A 17,553-nucleotide genomic window follows, 5' to 3' on the forward strand; every position below is an offset into this window, starting at 1 on the left:
ACACATGCTTTTGATGGGCATAGGTTTAAATTATTAGTTGACTACCCAGTAGTGTTGTTTAAGTAGTTTACATATACATGGTAGGATTAGTAGAAACTTGATTATTTACGTGGTTCGCAGTTTATTTAAACCAGTTGTGTGTATTTGAGGGCATTTAATTAGGATATTGTGCATGGAGGTTAAACATTTCATGAGCTGTGTATTGTGTTTTAGAAATTATTTTTAATTGGCATGGCCTATGCAGATGCACATTTGAAAGGGAATTTATCTCAAATTGATAATAATTCGTTACTTACTAGCATTCATGAAGGAATAGAAAGTAAACTAACCATGTTCTCCACACCTAGCTTTTAGCTAGTAATGCTGATACAGCAGGAGTAAGAAGCAAAACAAAGGTTCCCAGTAAGCCCAAATTTGATCCTGATTTCAGCTCTAACACTCAGAGAATGGAACATAATGAAAAAGTGGAGAATTAGGGGTTAATAAAAGGGACCGTTTAGAACAAAGCTTAGACGAACACTTTCATGAACAATATTTTCACAGGGATGTGCCCCGTAGAGATTTTCATTTAACCCTTATGAACCAAGAACCTATTTAAATTCAAATAGGGGATTTGAACATGAGTCTAGAACTGGCAGGGATTTTTCAAGTAGTTCAAATACCTATTCAAGGCCACTGGGAAGAGGTACCATGAAGCCTGATAAATTTGATTGTAAAACATGGGAATGGTCTGACATTTTGAGCAAGTTAGCGATTGGAATGGGTGGACTGAACGAGAAAAGGGGTGTATGCTAACAATGTGTTTAAGAGGGGAGGCCCAGCAGATATTGTCTACTTTGCATTCTTCAAAATTACAAAACTACAGGGCCATTAAGGAAATTTTGGACCAACGGTACACACCTAGAGAACGAGTTTTGGCATACAGATGCGAATTCAGGGCAAGGAAAAGGGAAAGAAACGAATCAGTAACAGCTTTCGGAAATGCTCTTAGGAAATTAGGGAATAAAGCGTTTCCAGAAATTGAACCACAGGAATTAGAGACATGTATAATTGACCAATATGTTCAAGGTTAAGGTAATTTTGAATTACAAAAACATGTTAAATTCACCCATCCCTTCACTCTTGATGCTGCAATTAGTGCTGCAGTTGAGTACTGTGCTTTACAGGGCTCTTAAGATAGTAAACCAGAGACTTGGAATCCCTAAATTAAACTATGAGGTATAGTGACCCTGTTGCCTCTCTAAGATCCTCAGTTATGCGGACAGAATGTTCAGTAGAGGACTTTAAAGAAATGTTCAGTTCAATTCTGGAGGAAAAAAAGCAAACACTTGCAGTGAATCATAATCAAAATAGTAGAAACAGGAACTTTCAGGCAAGCAGTGAAAATGATAAAAGCTATCACCTCCCCAGAAACATATAGAGCATAAAAAATATTTGGTAGAAAAAGGACAGGTCGATCAACAAATAAATAGTCAAGGGCCAGATAAAATTGTAAATGAGATCTTTAAGTCAGATCAATCAGAGAGAGAGACATCACACATGAGTACCCTGGAAACAGAACATAGATAGTGTAGACATTGATCCCAATTTAGACAAACTAGGCAATTGTGGAAATGTAGCAAATGATGTCCCAGAAGTAGCAATTATGAAAACATGTTGTATGTAAAGGCAGTCTTTGATCCATGTGTAAGAGGAAGTTTGCTTGTAGATTCGGGTAGTAATGTGTCCTTTTTATCAAGGAAAAGATGGGAGTGTATCACAAATAAGCCCAAACTGGTGCCTCCAAGACGACCTCTCATTGCTGCTTATGGGGAAGAAATTAAAATAATTGTTCGATGTACATTGCCCTTTCAAATAGAACACATGAATTTCGAACACGAGTTTTTAGTGGGTGATATTGCAGAATCCTATGGAATATTAGGCATGGACTTCTTGGAGGTACAACAAGCCTCAATTAAAGTACATAAGAATGTTCTAACACCCAAAATGGGTAAAGTAAAACTGCACAAATATCAATCTTTTTGCTGTGCTCGTATTCAAACGTTGGAGTCTATAAGCATACCAGCTAGATCAAAAAAGTACATTTCAGCTTTTGTAAATGGGAACTGCAAGTCAGATTTTTCAGTTCTATAACCTACGCAGAATCACTTAAGCGCGGGTTTTTTTGTTGCTAGAACACCAGTGGACGCAGCCTGTAGTAAAACAATTATATGTGTCATGAATGTGAGTGATGAAACTAAAACATTAAAGTCTGACACCATCCTTGGGAAATTATATCCTGTCCAAAAGATTGTCCATGATGTGAACATAGATCCCAAATCAGTTGAGAAACCTGGGGAATCACCCGAACATTTGAGGCCACTTTTAGAATCTGTCTCTGTGAAAATAACTGATCAAGAAAAGGCTCACATAAGTTATCTTTTAGCATCTTTTTCTGATACCTATGTGGGCCCTGATGGAAAGTAAGGATATACAGAGATTGTGGAACATTACATAAATACGGGTGATGCTGTGCCCATTCAATGTAAACCTAGGGGAATTCCCATACATATGCAAGATGTAGCTGACAAAGAAATTGATAAATTACTGGAACAAAATGTGATTGAACCTAGAAATAGTCCATGGGCATCTTCAATATGTTTAGTAACAAAGCGAGATGGTTCTGTCCGTTTTTGTGTTGATTTACAGGGCCTTAATTCAGTGACCGTATTTGATGCATACCCTTTGCCCCGTATAGATGAAACATTGGATCAACTCGCAGGTAGCTACTATTTTCATAGTTTGGACTTGGCGTCTGGATATTTCCAGCTAAACCTGAAAAGAAATGATGCCCCTAAGACTAGTTTTCGGGTCCCTGGCATAGGTCAGTTCCAATTCAGAGTAGTTGCAATGGGTTTGAAAAATGCCCCTGCTAGTTTTGAACGTATGATGGAACATATTCTGGCGGGCTTGACCTTTGATAAATGCCTTGTGTATCTTGATGATGTGTGCATAATGGGAAATACCTTTGAGGAAGCATTGAAAAACCTAAAATTAGTTCTAATGAGGTTAAGACAAGCTAATTTGAAATTGAAGCCTTCAAAGTGCAAATTTTTTCAGAAAGAGATAGTGTTTTGGGGTCATAAGGTCTCTTCAAAAGGTATAGCATGTGATCCAGAAAAGGTTGAAACTATTAAGAAATGGCCTACACCTACCAATAAACAAGAAGTAATGTCTTGGTTAGGTCTATGTGGCTATTATAGGAAAATGATTCTAAATTTTGCCCAAATTGCTTTGCCATTGACAAGATTGACCAAAAAGCGCCAGATCTATGTATGGGATGAAACTGAAAATCTTGCATTTGAATCATTGAAAAAGCATTTAGTAAGTTCACCTATACTGGCCTACCCGGAACGAGACGGAGCTCCTTTTGTTTTGGACACTGATGCTAGCAGTGACACTATTTCAGGTATTATTTCCAAAGTTCAAAATGGTGTGGAAAGAGTTTTGGCATTTGGTAGTAAAACCCTTACCCCAGCCCAAGGAAAATATTGTACTACAAAGAGGGAGTTGTTGGCAATTGTTCATTTTGTTAACCAGGTTTTCCGAAGGAAAAAACTGGTTGGATTGGCGAATGCGGGCGGGCTGGCGGGCGGGCGGAACAAGCTTGTCCGGAACATAACTATGTCGTTCAGTGTCCGATTTTAAAATCATTTGGCACATTTGTTCACCATCATTGAACGGTGTGTCGCGCGAAAGAATTACGTCAATATATCCAAGGTCAAGGTCACACTTTGAGTTAAAAGGTCAAAAATGGCCATAAATGAGCTTGTCCGGGCCATAACTATGTCATTCATTGTCAGATTTTAAAATCATTTAGCACATGTGTTCACCATCATTGGACGGTGTGTCGCGCGAAAGAATTACGTCGATATCTCCAAGGTCAAGGTCCAACTTTGAGTTCCAAGGTCAAAATGGCCATAAATGAGCTTGTCCTGGCCATAACTATGTCATTTATTGTCAGATTTTAAAATCATTTGGCACATTTGTTTACCATCATTGTACGGTGTGTCACGCGAAAGAATTACGTCGATATCTCCAAGGTCAAGGTCACACTTTGAGTTCAGAGGTCAAAAATGGCCCTAAATGAGCTTGTCCTGGCCATAACTATGTCATTCATTGTCAGATTTTAAAATCATTTGGCACATTTGTTCACCATCATTTGACGGTGCGTTGCGCAAAAGAATTACGTCGATATCTCCAAGGTCAAGGTCAGACTTTGAGTTCAAAGGTCAAAAATGGCCATAAATGAGCTTGTCCTGGCCATAACTATGTCATTCATTGTCAGATTTTAAAATCATTTGGCACATTTATTCACCATCATTGTACGGTGTGAATTACGTAGATATCTTCAAGGTCAAGGTCGACACGACTAAAAATAGATTGATTTTGAAACAAGGGGGGTAATTGTTTTGAACAATCAGTAGCAATGCACATTTTGAGTTGCAGTTGTCTCCCTTTATCAGACTTTTTTTATTGAAAACCTGGTTTTGTGACAATTTTGTCCCTTGTTCAGGCTTACAGACACTATTTGCTAGACAAGAAATTCATTATAAGGTCTGATCATAAGAGTCTTACGTACTTGCACAGAGATCCTGATGGTCTCTTGGCTAATGGCTTAACATTCTTGGATGCTATGAGTATGAAATAGTGTACCGTCCAGGGTTCCAACATAAGAATGCAGACAGTTTAACACGGCAGATAAAACGATCTTGTCATCTTACGGAATGTTATGATTGTAATCCTCCCAAAGGGAGTCCTATCCAGTGCAACACAATGAACTCTATGGGTGATGGGGCTGGATCCAATGAACTTAATTATGACAAAAAGTCTATTGAGTCTGACAAGGAAGAGATCAGTGGGAATAACTTAAACATGGACAACGAGGGGTTCAGTTGGTTAAAGAAATTGTCACCTGATGAATAACGAGAGTAACAAAAAGAAGATAAGGGCATTTCAGAATTAATAAGACTTAAAACTTTGTTCCAAAATAAACCTGATAAATCTGAGATTAGGTTTACCAGCAGTGATGTCATGACAATGTGGCAATCCTGGAAAGTAATGATAGTTTGCAATAGGATCGTGTATCACAAGAACATAAGTTGTCTGGGATGAAGTCCTTTTGCTGGTCGCTCCTCTGAAACTAAGATCTGACATATTTGATGGACTACATAGGCAGCGTTATTCTGGTCATTTAGGAAGGGATAGGACTGTCGAGTCAATCAAGCGCCGTTTCTATTGGCTTGGTCTCTCCAGTGATGTAGCCAGATGGGTGAAAGAATGTGACATGTGTGCTAGAGGGAAGCCAGGTCTTGGAAAGGGAAAAAATGCATTGTATCAAATAAAGGCGAATCGGTTCATGCAAATATTGGCTGTTGATATCATGGGTCCCCTCATAACAACCAAGAAGAATAATGAGTATATTCTGGTATATGGAGACTATTATAGCAAGTGGAAAATGGCGTTTGCAATACCTAATCAGACTGCATATACAGTGGCTGAATTATTGGTAACTCGAGTGTTTTTGGTTTTCGGCGCTACCAACCCAAATTCATACAGACCAAGGAAGAAACTTTAAATCCAAATTGTTCAGTGCCTTGTGAAGAATTTTAGGAATTGAAAAAAAACTAGAACATGTGCATTTAACCCTAAATCAGATGGCATGATAGAACGGTGTAACAGAACTGTTATTTCAATGTTAAAGTTATTTCTTTCTTCCGAGGAAAATTTCCGTGATTGGGACGATCATTTGGACTATGTTATGTCGACTTATAGAACTACACAACACAAAAGTACGGGATGTTCCCAAAACTTATTAATTTTAGGTAAGGAAATAGACACAATTGACGTCATGTATGGCCCGCCTCCAAATCAAATAGAGCCGAAATGTCCAGTTCAATATGTGGAATGGGTGAGAAACGCTATGCGTAAAGCTTTTGAAATAACCCATACTTGGGGGATTTCAGCGGAAAGTCAGAAGAAATATTGGAGATGTTATCCCCCAGAAGCCAATCAAAAACTGGGTCTGGGTTGGACGGGACCTTACTTGGTTTTGAAGAAAATCACTACCTTGACATACTGCATGCAAAAAAGTGAGGCCACTCCAAGTATTGTTGTTCATGTTGATCACTTGAAGCCGTATGAAGGTACACATGCTCCTGAAAACTGGGTTAAACGGGATCTGGAACAAACAGATGAAAATGAGATTTCTTTGAGAAAGGTAGTCACAGACTCTGTTAATAAAACAAGTACAAAATCAGGATTAGACTATTCTTCTTCTTCAGAAGAAGTTACTCCATACATTCCACATTCCCGACGGGAACGTATCATTAAGCCAAGGAAAATTTATGATCCAGGCTAAAATGTGAACATTTAAGTTAGAATGCAAACTAAGGGACAATTGACCTGTATATATTGTATAATATGAGTTGTCGAGTTGCACTGATCATCTCAGACGATTGTTAGCAGATACTGTACGGCATTGACTAATTGTTAACATGTTGCATGTTCATTTTGCAATCAATATCTGCATATAGAGATAAATCTTTACTTTTAAATAAAATCAGTGTTATGTTGATTAATGCAAGAAAATGTAGGGATGATGAGGGTTTTCTGTGGATTTACTTATCAAGTAATCCATATGTTTGTGTTTTTTTTATTTTTGAAATGGTACTATAAGGGAATATTGATGTTAATTCTTGAATAAGTCTTGTTGATTGAAGGGGGAAGGGGAATAGTAAATGTTGATTATGCATGTATTTAAAAAATGTGTTAAATGAACAAGTTGTTCATATGATTAAAATACATTGTATATAAAATTATGTTGTACATACTGCTATAAAAAAATAGTTGTAGAATTGTACTTGGTATAGGAACCAGTAAGATCAGATTTGGCAAATCATTACTGGCATGTTGTAATTAAAAAGAATGCAAGTTATAGCTTGCACATTTGGCAACTAATATATATAACTGGGCATACATAATTATGACGCTTGAATTAAACTTTTGTATATATGATCAACGTTACACAATGTTAGAAGTGTACTTGATTTGCCAGGGCTAAAGTCTGGTATCTTCGTTGATCTCATATATTGGGAAAGGAAACTGTTAAACAGAAAGCATGTTAAAAACCTGGTTTAAATAATAAAATATTATAAATGTATACGGGTGATAAATTAATTTTTTTTAGATGAATGGGAACTTGTTAGTAAATCATAAGTATATTATTACTAAGAATTGAATACGATTGTTTAAAGTTGTAATGCTCGTCAAGATTGACAATAAGATTAGTTTTAATTATTGAATGTCATGAGCGTCCGTTTTATATCAGGAGACTGAATATCCGGATCATTATCACTTTTTGATTGTCTGTATTTATTTTGTTTAAACTCTTGTGCGATCTTTATGATCACAATGTTTAAAATTAAAGGATTAGAAAATATAATGAATAGATTGAAATTATCGTAAATACTCACTTGTAACCTTAACATAATGTATCTTGATGATATAGCACTGTAGACGATTTTTGTGAATTACTTGTTGTTTTATATTATCGAAGCACACTGTCGTTGTCGGCTTCGGTGCTTTGTCAACTTTTTGCAAATATACAATTGTCCTATTGTAAAGGGGTAGAATAAAAGTTAATACGATTAATTACGGAATTAGAATTGAAAATTCGTATAAAGTATTGCTTTAAGTTTAAACAAAGTAATTGTTGATATTATATTATAAAATTATTCTCGCTAACTTTTTGTAAGGGAAATATAAATAACTAAATAAATTTCTTCCTATTATTAACTGTATGTGTGCTAATACTAAACTATTTTGCAGAATGGAGTTAACCAGGCCAATATTTCCAGAACATGGCAACTACCAATTAAGGATATCACGTTAAAACGTTTAAACGGTCGCGTTTCGTGTTTTGGTCAAAAACGTTTACAAAAACTGTATACGTTTAAACGACAGTCAATATCAATAAAATTCATTTAAGTTCATTACGTTTCGACGTTGCAAAGCTTGTTAACAGCTGCTGAAAAAGACTCGTATTAAAAACTATTTGTATCACGTGCACCAGATGGCCCTTATTCACAATACCGTAAACATAACAATACATCATGTACGGACTAGACGTATTGAATATTTAACGCGCGTCATCACGAAATTCCCGCCTTTTGTTGCATGTCCCGAGTCTTGAAAATTCGACGCCCGTCGGCACGAAGTGCACGAGGAAATTTTACCGACGTTTCTTCATCGGCATTCATTTCTAGAGATACGGCCATTTCTCCGTATAGAAACATTTTTACTGAAATTGAAGTATGCATCTTTTGATGTACTTCGTGTTAAGTAAAACATTGAAAATTTTAAAACCGGTTAATATTCTTATTTAAGGAATGTTGGTTCGGTATTAATTTGTTTTTGTTACAAAATATTACGGCATGAAAGTAGACAAAGTGTAACCCAATGGTTCGACAACGACGAGAACAGTTTGTTTAAATATGACGTCATTGTGCAAATGGGATATGCACTAAATATAACTTTCGGAAGTAATTACTGCTTTCAGTTTGGAGAGGCCATGGCACTGATGCTTTTACAACGGACATAGGGATACCGTTTAAACGGTAACGTTTCGTTTATTTCATTTCGTTTAAACGTTTAGAAAAATATGTAAACGTGATACCCTTACTACCAATGCCCTGATCCAAGTTTCAGCGCCTCCGGTTTTGCCAAAGTGACAAATTATAATGAACATTGGCAAAGAGTTAATGTACAAACCAGTCGACTCTATAGATGCTTCGTATGCCCGTTCACCACTTCCAAGCTGAGCAAGGCTAGGGCCCATACTCGCTCATTCGGGCATCGTCATTGTTGTATGGCCGTCGAGGTCTTTAACGGACATTACATATTACCCGGTGAAACTCTACGGCCCAGAGCTGCTTCTGCTGAAGAACGGGTAGAGTTGGCGGCCAGACGAGAATAGGCGAGGAGGGACCGGGAGAGCAATGTAAACATGGACCTCGTAGAGTACTTTACTCAACAATGGGCTGAGGTCCATGAGTTGGACTATTATCACGACTAGTGTTTACCGTGACTGACTTTTCTGTAATATTTTAATATTAATGTTTAATATTGTGTAAGAGCAATTGAATTAATCCTTAAATAAGTTTCATTTCATTCAATTATTTTGTTAAGGGGGGGGGGGGGAATGTAATAGGACTGTTTTTTCTCCCTTTTGATTAATTAATTCCCTTTTTGTATTTAAAACTTTAATATAATGTTGTTTAAGGGGTTTTTGTATTTTTCGTGTTGGGTGGGTGTTTCTTACACTTAAATTCTAGTCGAGGGTGGGAGTTGGTTTGTTTGTACATTGTTATATTTTGACATTCATATATTGTTTATACTCTGTACTCTGGGAAGTCATCTTCCACTGAAGGAGTCATTGCTCCGACTTAGGACAACGCCTTACAAAGGTAAAATTGGAATATAGAATTCCACTTTATAGATAATTTCTAGCTTAGTATTTAATAGAGTATTAATAAAGGTTTTTTCACTTATTTCAATTTTGCGTTGACTTACTCCCAAAAGCCTTTTTAGGTTTAATAGTTAAATTGAACCCGAGACTATTACACTTATTAAAATTAATAATATTTTCTAAATCTTTTTGTGTTTTCATATGTAATGTTGTTACATGTACAGTCATGAGTCTGCGTCCGAAATTCGAGCGATTACCCTCTGGGGATCTGCGAATGATTCGCCGAGAGGTCCCTATGGTAAGCACAGGCAGCCTTCCGGCACTGTGTCAGTCACCAGATGTGGTTGAGGATCAGGCGGTAGCTGCCGTGCAAAGATTGGGCGGAGATGTCACTAGCCGCCAGCTTATCCTAGGGCAATACACAATGCAGTTTGGAAAGTATAGGGGACAGACTTTCCACAGGGTTGTGGAACACGCCCAAGGATTTTGTGCATATATTGTGTATGACATGAGGAAGGAGGTGCGGGTAGACACTCCTTTGAGGAAATGATTAATTACTTGCTTTATATACATGTGTGAGACTAATATTCAATTTAGCTGTTCAATCATAATGTTATTCTATTTTAATAAGACAGAAGTGTTACCTAATTTGTTTTATTGTACATCCACCTATCTGGAACATGAGTTTGTAAATGTTATTTTTAATGTTTTCTTCTGATTGGAGACATATAGTGTAAGCATTGTTTGTTTTGATAATATTTAAAGTGTAATTTGGTTCAATATTTAAAAAAAATGTACATGACTCGCTTGAGTTAATGCATATACTTCACATTCCTTATTTTATCAGAAGAAATTGTTTGCCAAAACATTCCAATTTTGAGTTTGTAACTATGTATTTTTGGTAGTCAGTAGTTGTTTCTGATTTGTTGGTCTGTTGTTGTAGTAATTGCATATAAGGCATCAAATAACTTTTAAATTGTTAAAGTCAAGGAGGCTGTAGAGCACCACAAGACAAAGAAGGAAAAAATGCCGACACCCACTGCCAGTACTCCAACCACCAAGGCAGAGCTTTTCAGCAAGATGCCTGCTGACCTGGCCCGTAAGCAGTTGCGGGAACAGTCTGCCCGAAATCGACCTCTCAGACCAAACCTTGCTCACGCAGAGTTTTTCCCCAGGAAGGAAATGAGCGATGATGTGCTTGTGTGGGAGGTTGAACAGATGGATTCTGCTAGAAAAGGTAATTAACTTCTAATGCAAAATAACTAGTTATTTAAATACTTAAATATTTAAATCTAGTTTGCAATTATCATAATAAACTGAATACATTTACTGTATTCCTTATATAATCAAAATGACTTTCAAGTGGAAGAAATATGTTGATACAGGTAATTTGTTATTTTTTTACAACTTTTTGTACAATAATTAATAATCATTTTCAATGTTATTTATTTGAATAGTGGTGCTGATGTTTATCCAACAAGAGGTAATGATGAATTTATCCGGTGTATGTGATACCTTTTCTGTGAAATTATATATCCTTGGCTTTTGTTCTACTATATGAATAGTAAGCTGATGTTGGTTGTTGTCTTAGTAATGAACACATAGCTGCTATACTGATAAATTTCACCTGCTCATTGTGTTTCTATTTTTAATATCGGTTTCACCTCAAGTCGTAATGGCAAGTTTTTTTCTGTCACACTTTTTTATTTAACAGAGGTTTACCATTATATTTATTAACCTCACACAATACTTTTCTTTCTTGCTTTTTAGCCTGCCTTTAATTGCTTATTGAAAGCCTTTCATTTTATTTCTAATATGCTATTACTTCTTCATAGTTTTTAATTATTTTCATCATTCAACACTACAATCATACTAATTATTTATGTCATTTAAGTGTCACTTACTGGAATGAATTAATATTTCTTAACCTTAATGCCAAAATTTCTTTTTATATTAAATATAATGTTTAGTAAAAAGTCTCTACTTCTATTGTAATTTGATGTATAAATTACAATACTGAATTGTATTCAAAAAGTTGTTTATTGGAATAAAATGATTAAATTAAATGGTTTAGACATTACTTTATTATATAACTAAAATTACTATTGATTAAAACATATTATTTTATAGAAAAAATAATTTACTAATATATCTTGTTAATGGTTTGGAGCTTCTTCAGTGAGTTTTTCCTAAATGCCAACTAGTGCACAAGGGTCAGTCCAATCCAAGCAGTCCACTGGAGTTGGCGCGAAGCTGTCTACAGTTCAGCCACCTGCAACAAAGCCACCACTAGCTACCATCACTGCCACTCAGTCTGTATTGACAACCAAGCCCCCTGGAGAGCCCTGTAGAGAGTCGCTAGATGTGGGCCATGGCAAGACAGTTGAGCTGCCACCAGCTACCACAACTGTCCCTTTTCGGACAACCAAGCCCCCTCGAGAGCCCTATAAAGGGTCGTTAGATGTGGAGCAACCTTCTGCCTTCACAGAATTGATGAGGCCAACAGTAACAGGTATTAATTGTTTTAATTAACGATAGGTTCTCTCATTTAGATAACAGCATAAATTACAAAAGAAGTTATTGAGAAAAATGATACTTATGAAAAATTCTAACACGGAACGCGACTTGTTTTCTATAGACAAAGAAGGAAATCAAGTGTGGGTTATTCTGCAATAAATTATGGGCGGAGCTTAATGTTTCGAAAATAGTTCCGAATAAATGAATAAACTATTGCAGTAAAATGCGCGTGCTAAAATGCGCTCAAAAAGAAAAGTAATAAATGTAGCATGTATATAAGTGTAATGAAACAACAAATGGTATATTTGGTGATAAGTGGAACAACCACGCCTGCAAAGAATGTTATTTGTTAAAAAACAAAATCAAGGAAACATTTATAGCATGTCAACTTTTCAGTAGCATAAATAAAGGTGACGTCATTTAGTTTCTACGATTGATGTTCTCAATGAAAGTGACGTCATTCGCAAAATATTTATAAATGAAAACGAAGTCAAATGTTTGTACAATTCAATGACCACACTAAATAGTGAACTTATATAAACAATATAGTTCACGTCCAAAAGCTTGAACCAAATCAATCAGAATAGTGTTAGAATCAAATTAATATTTTTCTTTGATGGTTTGTAGTCGAATAACCCACAGTAAGGAGTATAGATGCGTAGGAATCAAATCACTCATCGTCGAATAACCCACAGTAAGGAGTATAGATGCGTTTTATCAAATCACTCGTGCTTTGCACTCGTGATTTAATTCCTACGCATCTATACTCCTTACTGTGGGTTATTCGACTACAAACTATCATAGAATATTATTTCTTAACTCATATATGTCATGTGAAATCAATTACTGGAACAATGGCTTGCAAGTATTGATGTTTTAGCTTATGTTTCTGTTCCTTCCAAATCATGACACTGCAAATTCCAAACACTCATAATAAGTAAATATCAGATATTACACAGACACTTTTCTTTAATTTCATAATTTCCCTTCATCGAGGGCTGGCGAGCCTGTGTGCCAGACGTGGACCAGCAGTGGATTTCTAAATCCCTGTTCACTTACAGCAGTAAGGGCCACCCAGAGCTGGATGACAGAAAGCTAGATGGCTTTTGGTATTACCCTTCTAAGCCCCAGCCACTACCAAACCAAAAGCCAAGGCTTGACAGGTGTGTATGACTTTATAAACTATTAACTTAATTAAGTGAAGCTGTTTTACTTCACAATATGGCTTGAATAGCTGCATAAATGTTTATTGTTATCACGTATACATGTTATTACTAGAGTATGTATAGTAATTGTTAGTCTTGTAATACAGTGTTGTAATACATATGTATGCCCCCGGTAGGGTGGCATATAGCAGTTGAACTGTCCGTCAGTCAGTATGTCAGTATGTCAGTCTGTCCGTCCGTCCAAAAAAACGTTGGCCATAACTTTTGCAATATTGAAGATAGCAACTTGATATTTGGCATGCATGTGTATCTCATGAAGCTGCACATTTTGAGTGGTGGAAGTTCACGGTCAAGGTCATCCTTCAAGGTCAAAGGTAAAAACAAATAAAAATTATTTCAAAGCGGCGCAGTAGGGGGCATTGTGTTTCTGACGAACACATCTCTTGTTTTCTACTTCCTTTATTCTTATCAGTTTTTGTGTGCTTAAGTCTGCATTTGGAATCATGTTTAGATATTTCGGACATCGGCTGTTCCTATGGATCCCACAGCGGTTATGCAGGATGGCGCTGACCTGTCCCTTCTGCAGGGTGACCCATCTGACCAAGCAGGGTCTGTACCGGCTGACCAGGATGGTGCTGGAGATTCTTTTTACATTATTGCAACTGAGAATTTGCACTGTATCAATTGCAAGAAGAATCAGATAGGCTGGAGTGATGCCATATTGGACCAGCTTGATCCGGCTACCAGGTCTTCGTTTCCGGTACAGATGATGTACCATAGCGCATGTGACAATCGTGTCATATACTTGTTGCGCCAGAGAGGCTTAGGTAATCATGACTGTGTTAAGCTATACATTTTAATATATCGTCCACAAATGAAATTCACATTACGTGTAACTGGATTCATTCTGTCTGTCGATCAGTTAGTCACTCGGTCTCCATAAAATGGTGTAAGTTTTTGGATGGAATTCTTTCTCCATGTCTATCCTACTATTCTTATTATTGTATAATACATAGGATTGAAATTAACCAACCACACACATGTGAAGCTTTAAAATGTTTTTTCAGGTAACAGTGCTACTCAGCTGCAGAAGCAGATCACCGAGCTGCACAATTTACGTTGGACAAAGCAACAACTGCAGTACATGAGCGACTGTGCTTTGTACCGCAAGTCTGTGCAGTCTAAGGTAATTTTGACAACAACTTTCAAAGAGCCGCCCCCACACTACCCATTACCAACATAGCAGTGGTTTCTTCGTGTTTATCAGCAGGAGGTTTTATCTCGGTCGGAAGAGGTCAAGGCGGCAGTAACATCCATCTTTGGTCGGGTATTAAAGATGGACTCTACTAAGAAGGTATGAATGGATGGAAGATATTGAAGAATGCGCTCTAAATTATAGCTAACAGTTTTTTGTTTCACTGATCTAAACTGTGTAATCATAATTCATCACTATACGACCATAGTTAAATAATAACTTTGAGTACTTCGTAGCAACACTTGTTGATTGCAAATTACATAAAACGTCATAAGTTCTATTTAAGAATAGTATACCAATTAATGAAGCTTTTTTTATAAAATTGTAATGCCTTATTCAAAATAGAAACAATAACCTTTGAATAAAATTACCATTGTATTTTACAATTATTTTACAATAATTTCAGGTAACAAAGAAGCTGGCAGGTGAAGCTGCTCGGACAGCTGCGTGGTCCACTAACGTAAGTAATGAGTATGGCCAGGTACTCATGAGTGTCATGACAGCCATCGAAGGATGTGGGCTGGAGGAGATGGTGTCAGGCATCATAAGACGCTATCCGGAGGCTGATGTTTAACCGCCAGTCCTGCTGTATGTGGACAGCAACTGTTGCGGGAAGTCCGCACTGATGGACATTTTCAGGAGTGCTTGGCCTGACCTTGTCGTGCGATTGGACGTGTGGCACTTCATGCGGCGTCTTGCTGTAGGGGTCACAACGGACACCCACAGACTGTACGCTACATTCATGGGTCAGCTTTCAGCCACCAACTTCCAATGGTACAGGACCGACCTGAATCTCATTAAGTCAGCAAAACGGGAAGAACTTATTTATTCCAACATCCAAAACCCCTCCGACTCGGATATCCAAGCCCGTCTAGACCGGAAGGAATTGTCCCTGCACTGTCGTCGAATGACTCGAAGCACAGAGGTCATCACGGAGAGGATCCAGGCTGTCTTAGAGTTGTTCGATGGTGACTCTGGAAGGGATACCATGGGTGTACTACTGCTTCATCGTGAGCGTATCTGGGAGCTCTGGAAACAGCAGTAGAAGCATGTTGAGTGCCTCCAGGACCCTAAAGATGTACAGCTATACACTCAGGCAGGCACACTGAAGAAGGAGGGTGTGGTTATATAGAATAAAACCATATTTGTTTCATGTTACTACTCCTCAAATATGAACAATATACCAGAAACTTGTACGTGTAATATTAAATACAATACATATACTATTGTTGAATACATAACTCTGCAGAATAGTGTAACAATCTTTATTTAGAACTTTTAATGTGATTGTTCTGCAAGAACCAGTGCTAGCGCCAGCAACTTCCAGACTTACCTGCTGGAGGGCCTGATGCGCTGGAACGAAGACAGACAGATTGCTGCAACCAACACTGAGAAGGAAACTGTATTGTATGACGCACGGTTGAAGACCGCCACTAACAGACTGAGTCAGGAGCTCTTCAACAAGAACATTTTCCCTACATTCCAGCCTCCAAACAAATACACTGGTAATTTGAATTTCTATTAGCTATTTTTCTTTCTCAAAATTTTTAGACATGTTTAATATATTAAACCAGCTGTACATTGTGGAGTAAATAGGCAAAACTATAATTTTTATGAGTATTTTATTCCTTTCCATTGCTTGGCTTTTTGTGATGGTTTTGCGCGTCTTTAATGTTAATGCCTTATGTTGTGTTCTATGCATTGTCCTGTTTTTTATATGGTGAAAATAAAATACTAGCCATTATAATGTTTCTGGACTTAAGTTATTCCTATATATTTTATTTAATGAACGATCTTTTCTAGTCTTAACATAATTATACCCCCACAAACGAAGTTTAGGGGGGTATATAGGAGTGAGCTTGTCTGTCGGTATTTCGGTCTGTATTAAGTGTCCGCTCTCTATTTCATGTAGTTTTTATCCGATCTTCACCAATCTTGGTCAGAAGTTGTATCTTCATGATGTCTAGGCCAAGTTCGAACATGGGCCTTGCCGAGTCAAAAACTAGGTCACGGGATCACTTAGTGCGTTTTAAACATTCAGCATGTTGTCCGCTCTTTTATTCAAGTAGTTTAAATCCGATCTTCACCAAACTTAGTCAGAAGTTGTATCTAGATGACCTTAAGGCCAAGTTCGAAAATGGACCTTACCGGGTCAAAAACTAGGTCACGGGGTCACTTAGTACGTTTTACACATTGAGCATGGTGTCCGCTCTCTATTTCAAGTAGTTTAAATCCGATCTTCACCACACTTGGTCAGAAGTTGTAACTAGATGATGTGTAGGTCAAGTTCGAACATTAGCCATGCCGGGTCAAAAACTAGGTCACGGGGTCACTTAGTGTGTTTTAAACCTCACCATGTTGTCCGCTCTCAAATTCAAGTAGTTTTTATTTAATCTTTACCAAAGTTGGTCAGAAGTTGTATCTTGATAATGTCTAGGGCAAGTTTGAATATGGGTCAGGCCGGGTCAAAAACAAGGTCACGGGGTCACTTAGGGCGTTTTAAACATCACAATGTTGTCCGCTCTCAAATTCAAGTAGTTTTCATCCAATCTTTACCAAAATTGGTCAGAAGTTGTATCTTGCTAATGTCTAGGGCAAGTTTAAATATGGGTCATGCCGGGTCAAAAACAAGGTCACGGGGTCACTTAGGGCGTTTTAAACATCACAATGTTGTCCGCTCTCTAATTCAAGTAGTTTTCATCCAATCCTCTCCAAACTTGGTCAGAAGTTGTATCTAGATGATGTCTAGGTCAAGTTTGAATATGGGTTATGCCGGATCAAAAACTAGGTTACGGGGTATCTTAGTGCATTTTAAACCTCACCATGTTGTCCGCTCTCTAATTCAAGTACTTTTCATCTAATCCTCACCAAACTTGGTCACAAGTTTTATCTAAATGATCTCTAGGACAAGTTTGAACATGGGGCCATTTCGGGCCTAAAACTAGATCACGGAGTCACTAAGTGCGTTTTTTAACATTCAGCATGGTGTGCGCTCTCTAATTCAAGTAGTTTATATCCGATCTTCACCAAACTTGGTCAGAAGTTTTATGGAGATGATCTTAAGGCCAAGTTAGAACATGGGCCTTTCTGGGTCAAAAACTAGGTCA

General features: G+C 37.3%; 1 protein-coding gene across 1 annotated transcript; it reads left to right on the plus strand.

Annotated features, from left to right (window-relative positions):
• The first annotated feature begins 13,726 nt into the window (after positions 1–13,726).
• On the plus strand, positions 13,727–14,511 carry LOC127840585 (uncharacterized). Its single transcript, XM_052368994.1, has 2 exons — positions 13,727–14,018; positions 14,259–14,511. The coding sequence occupies exons 1-2, from the start codon at positions 13,727–13,729 to the stop codon at positions 14,432–14,434; spliced, it is 468 nt and encodes a 155-aa protein (XP_052224954.1). The 3' UTR covers positions 14,435–14,511.
• Positions 14,512–17,553: the final 3,042 nt, after the last annotated feature.

Source organism: Dreissena polymorpha, chromosome 8, assembly GCF_020536995.1.
Source record: "Dreissena polymorpha isolate Duluth1 chromosome 8, UMN_Dpol_1.0, whole genome shotgun sequence".
NCBI classification, from domain to species: domain Eukaryota; kingdom Metazoa; phylum Mollusca; class Bivalvia; order Myida; family Dreissenidae; genus Dreissena; species Dreissena polymorpha.

Bases quoted from the DNA above. Each gene is read 5' to 3' on its own strand.
- LOC127840585 (XM_052368994.1), top strand. From the start codon at position 13,727: ATGGATCCCACAGCGGTTATGCAGGATGGCGCTGACCTGTCCCTTCTG. The intron at 14,019-14,258 runs GTAATCATGACT...ATGTTTTTTCAG, and splicing joins GTTGCGCCAGAGAGGCTTAG to GTAACAGTGCTACTCAGCTG.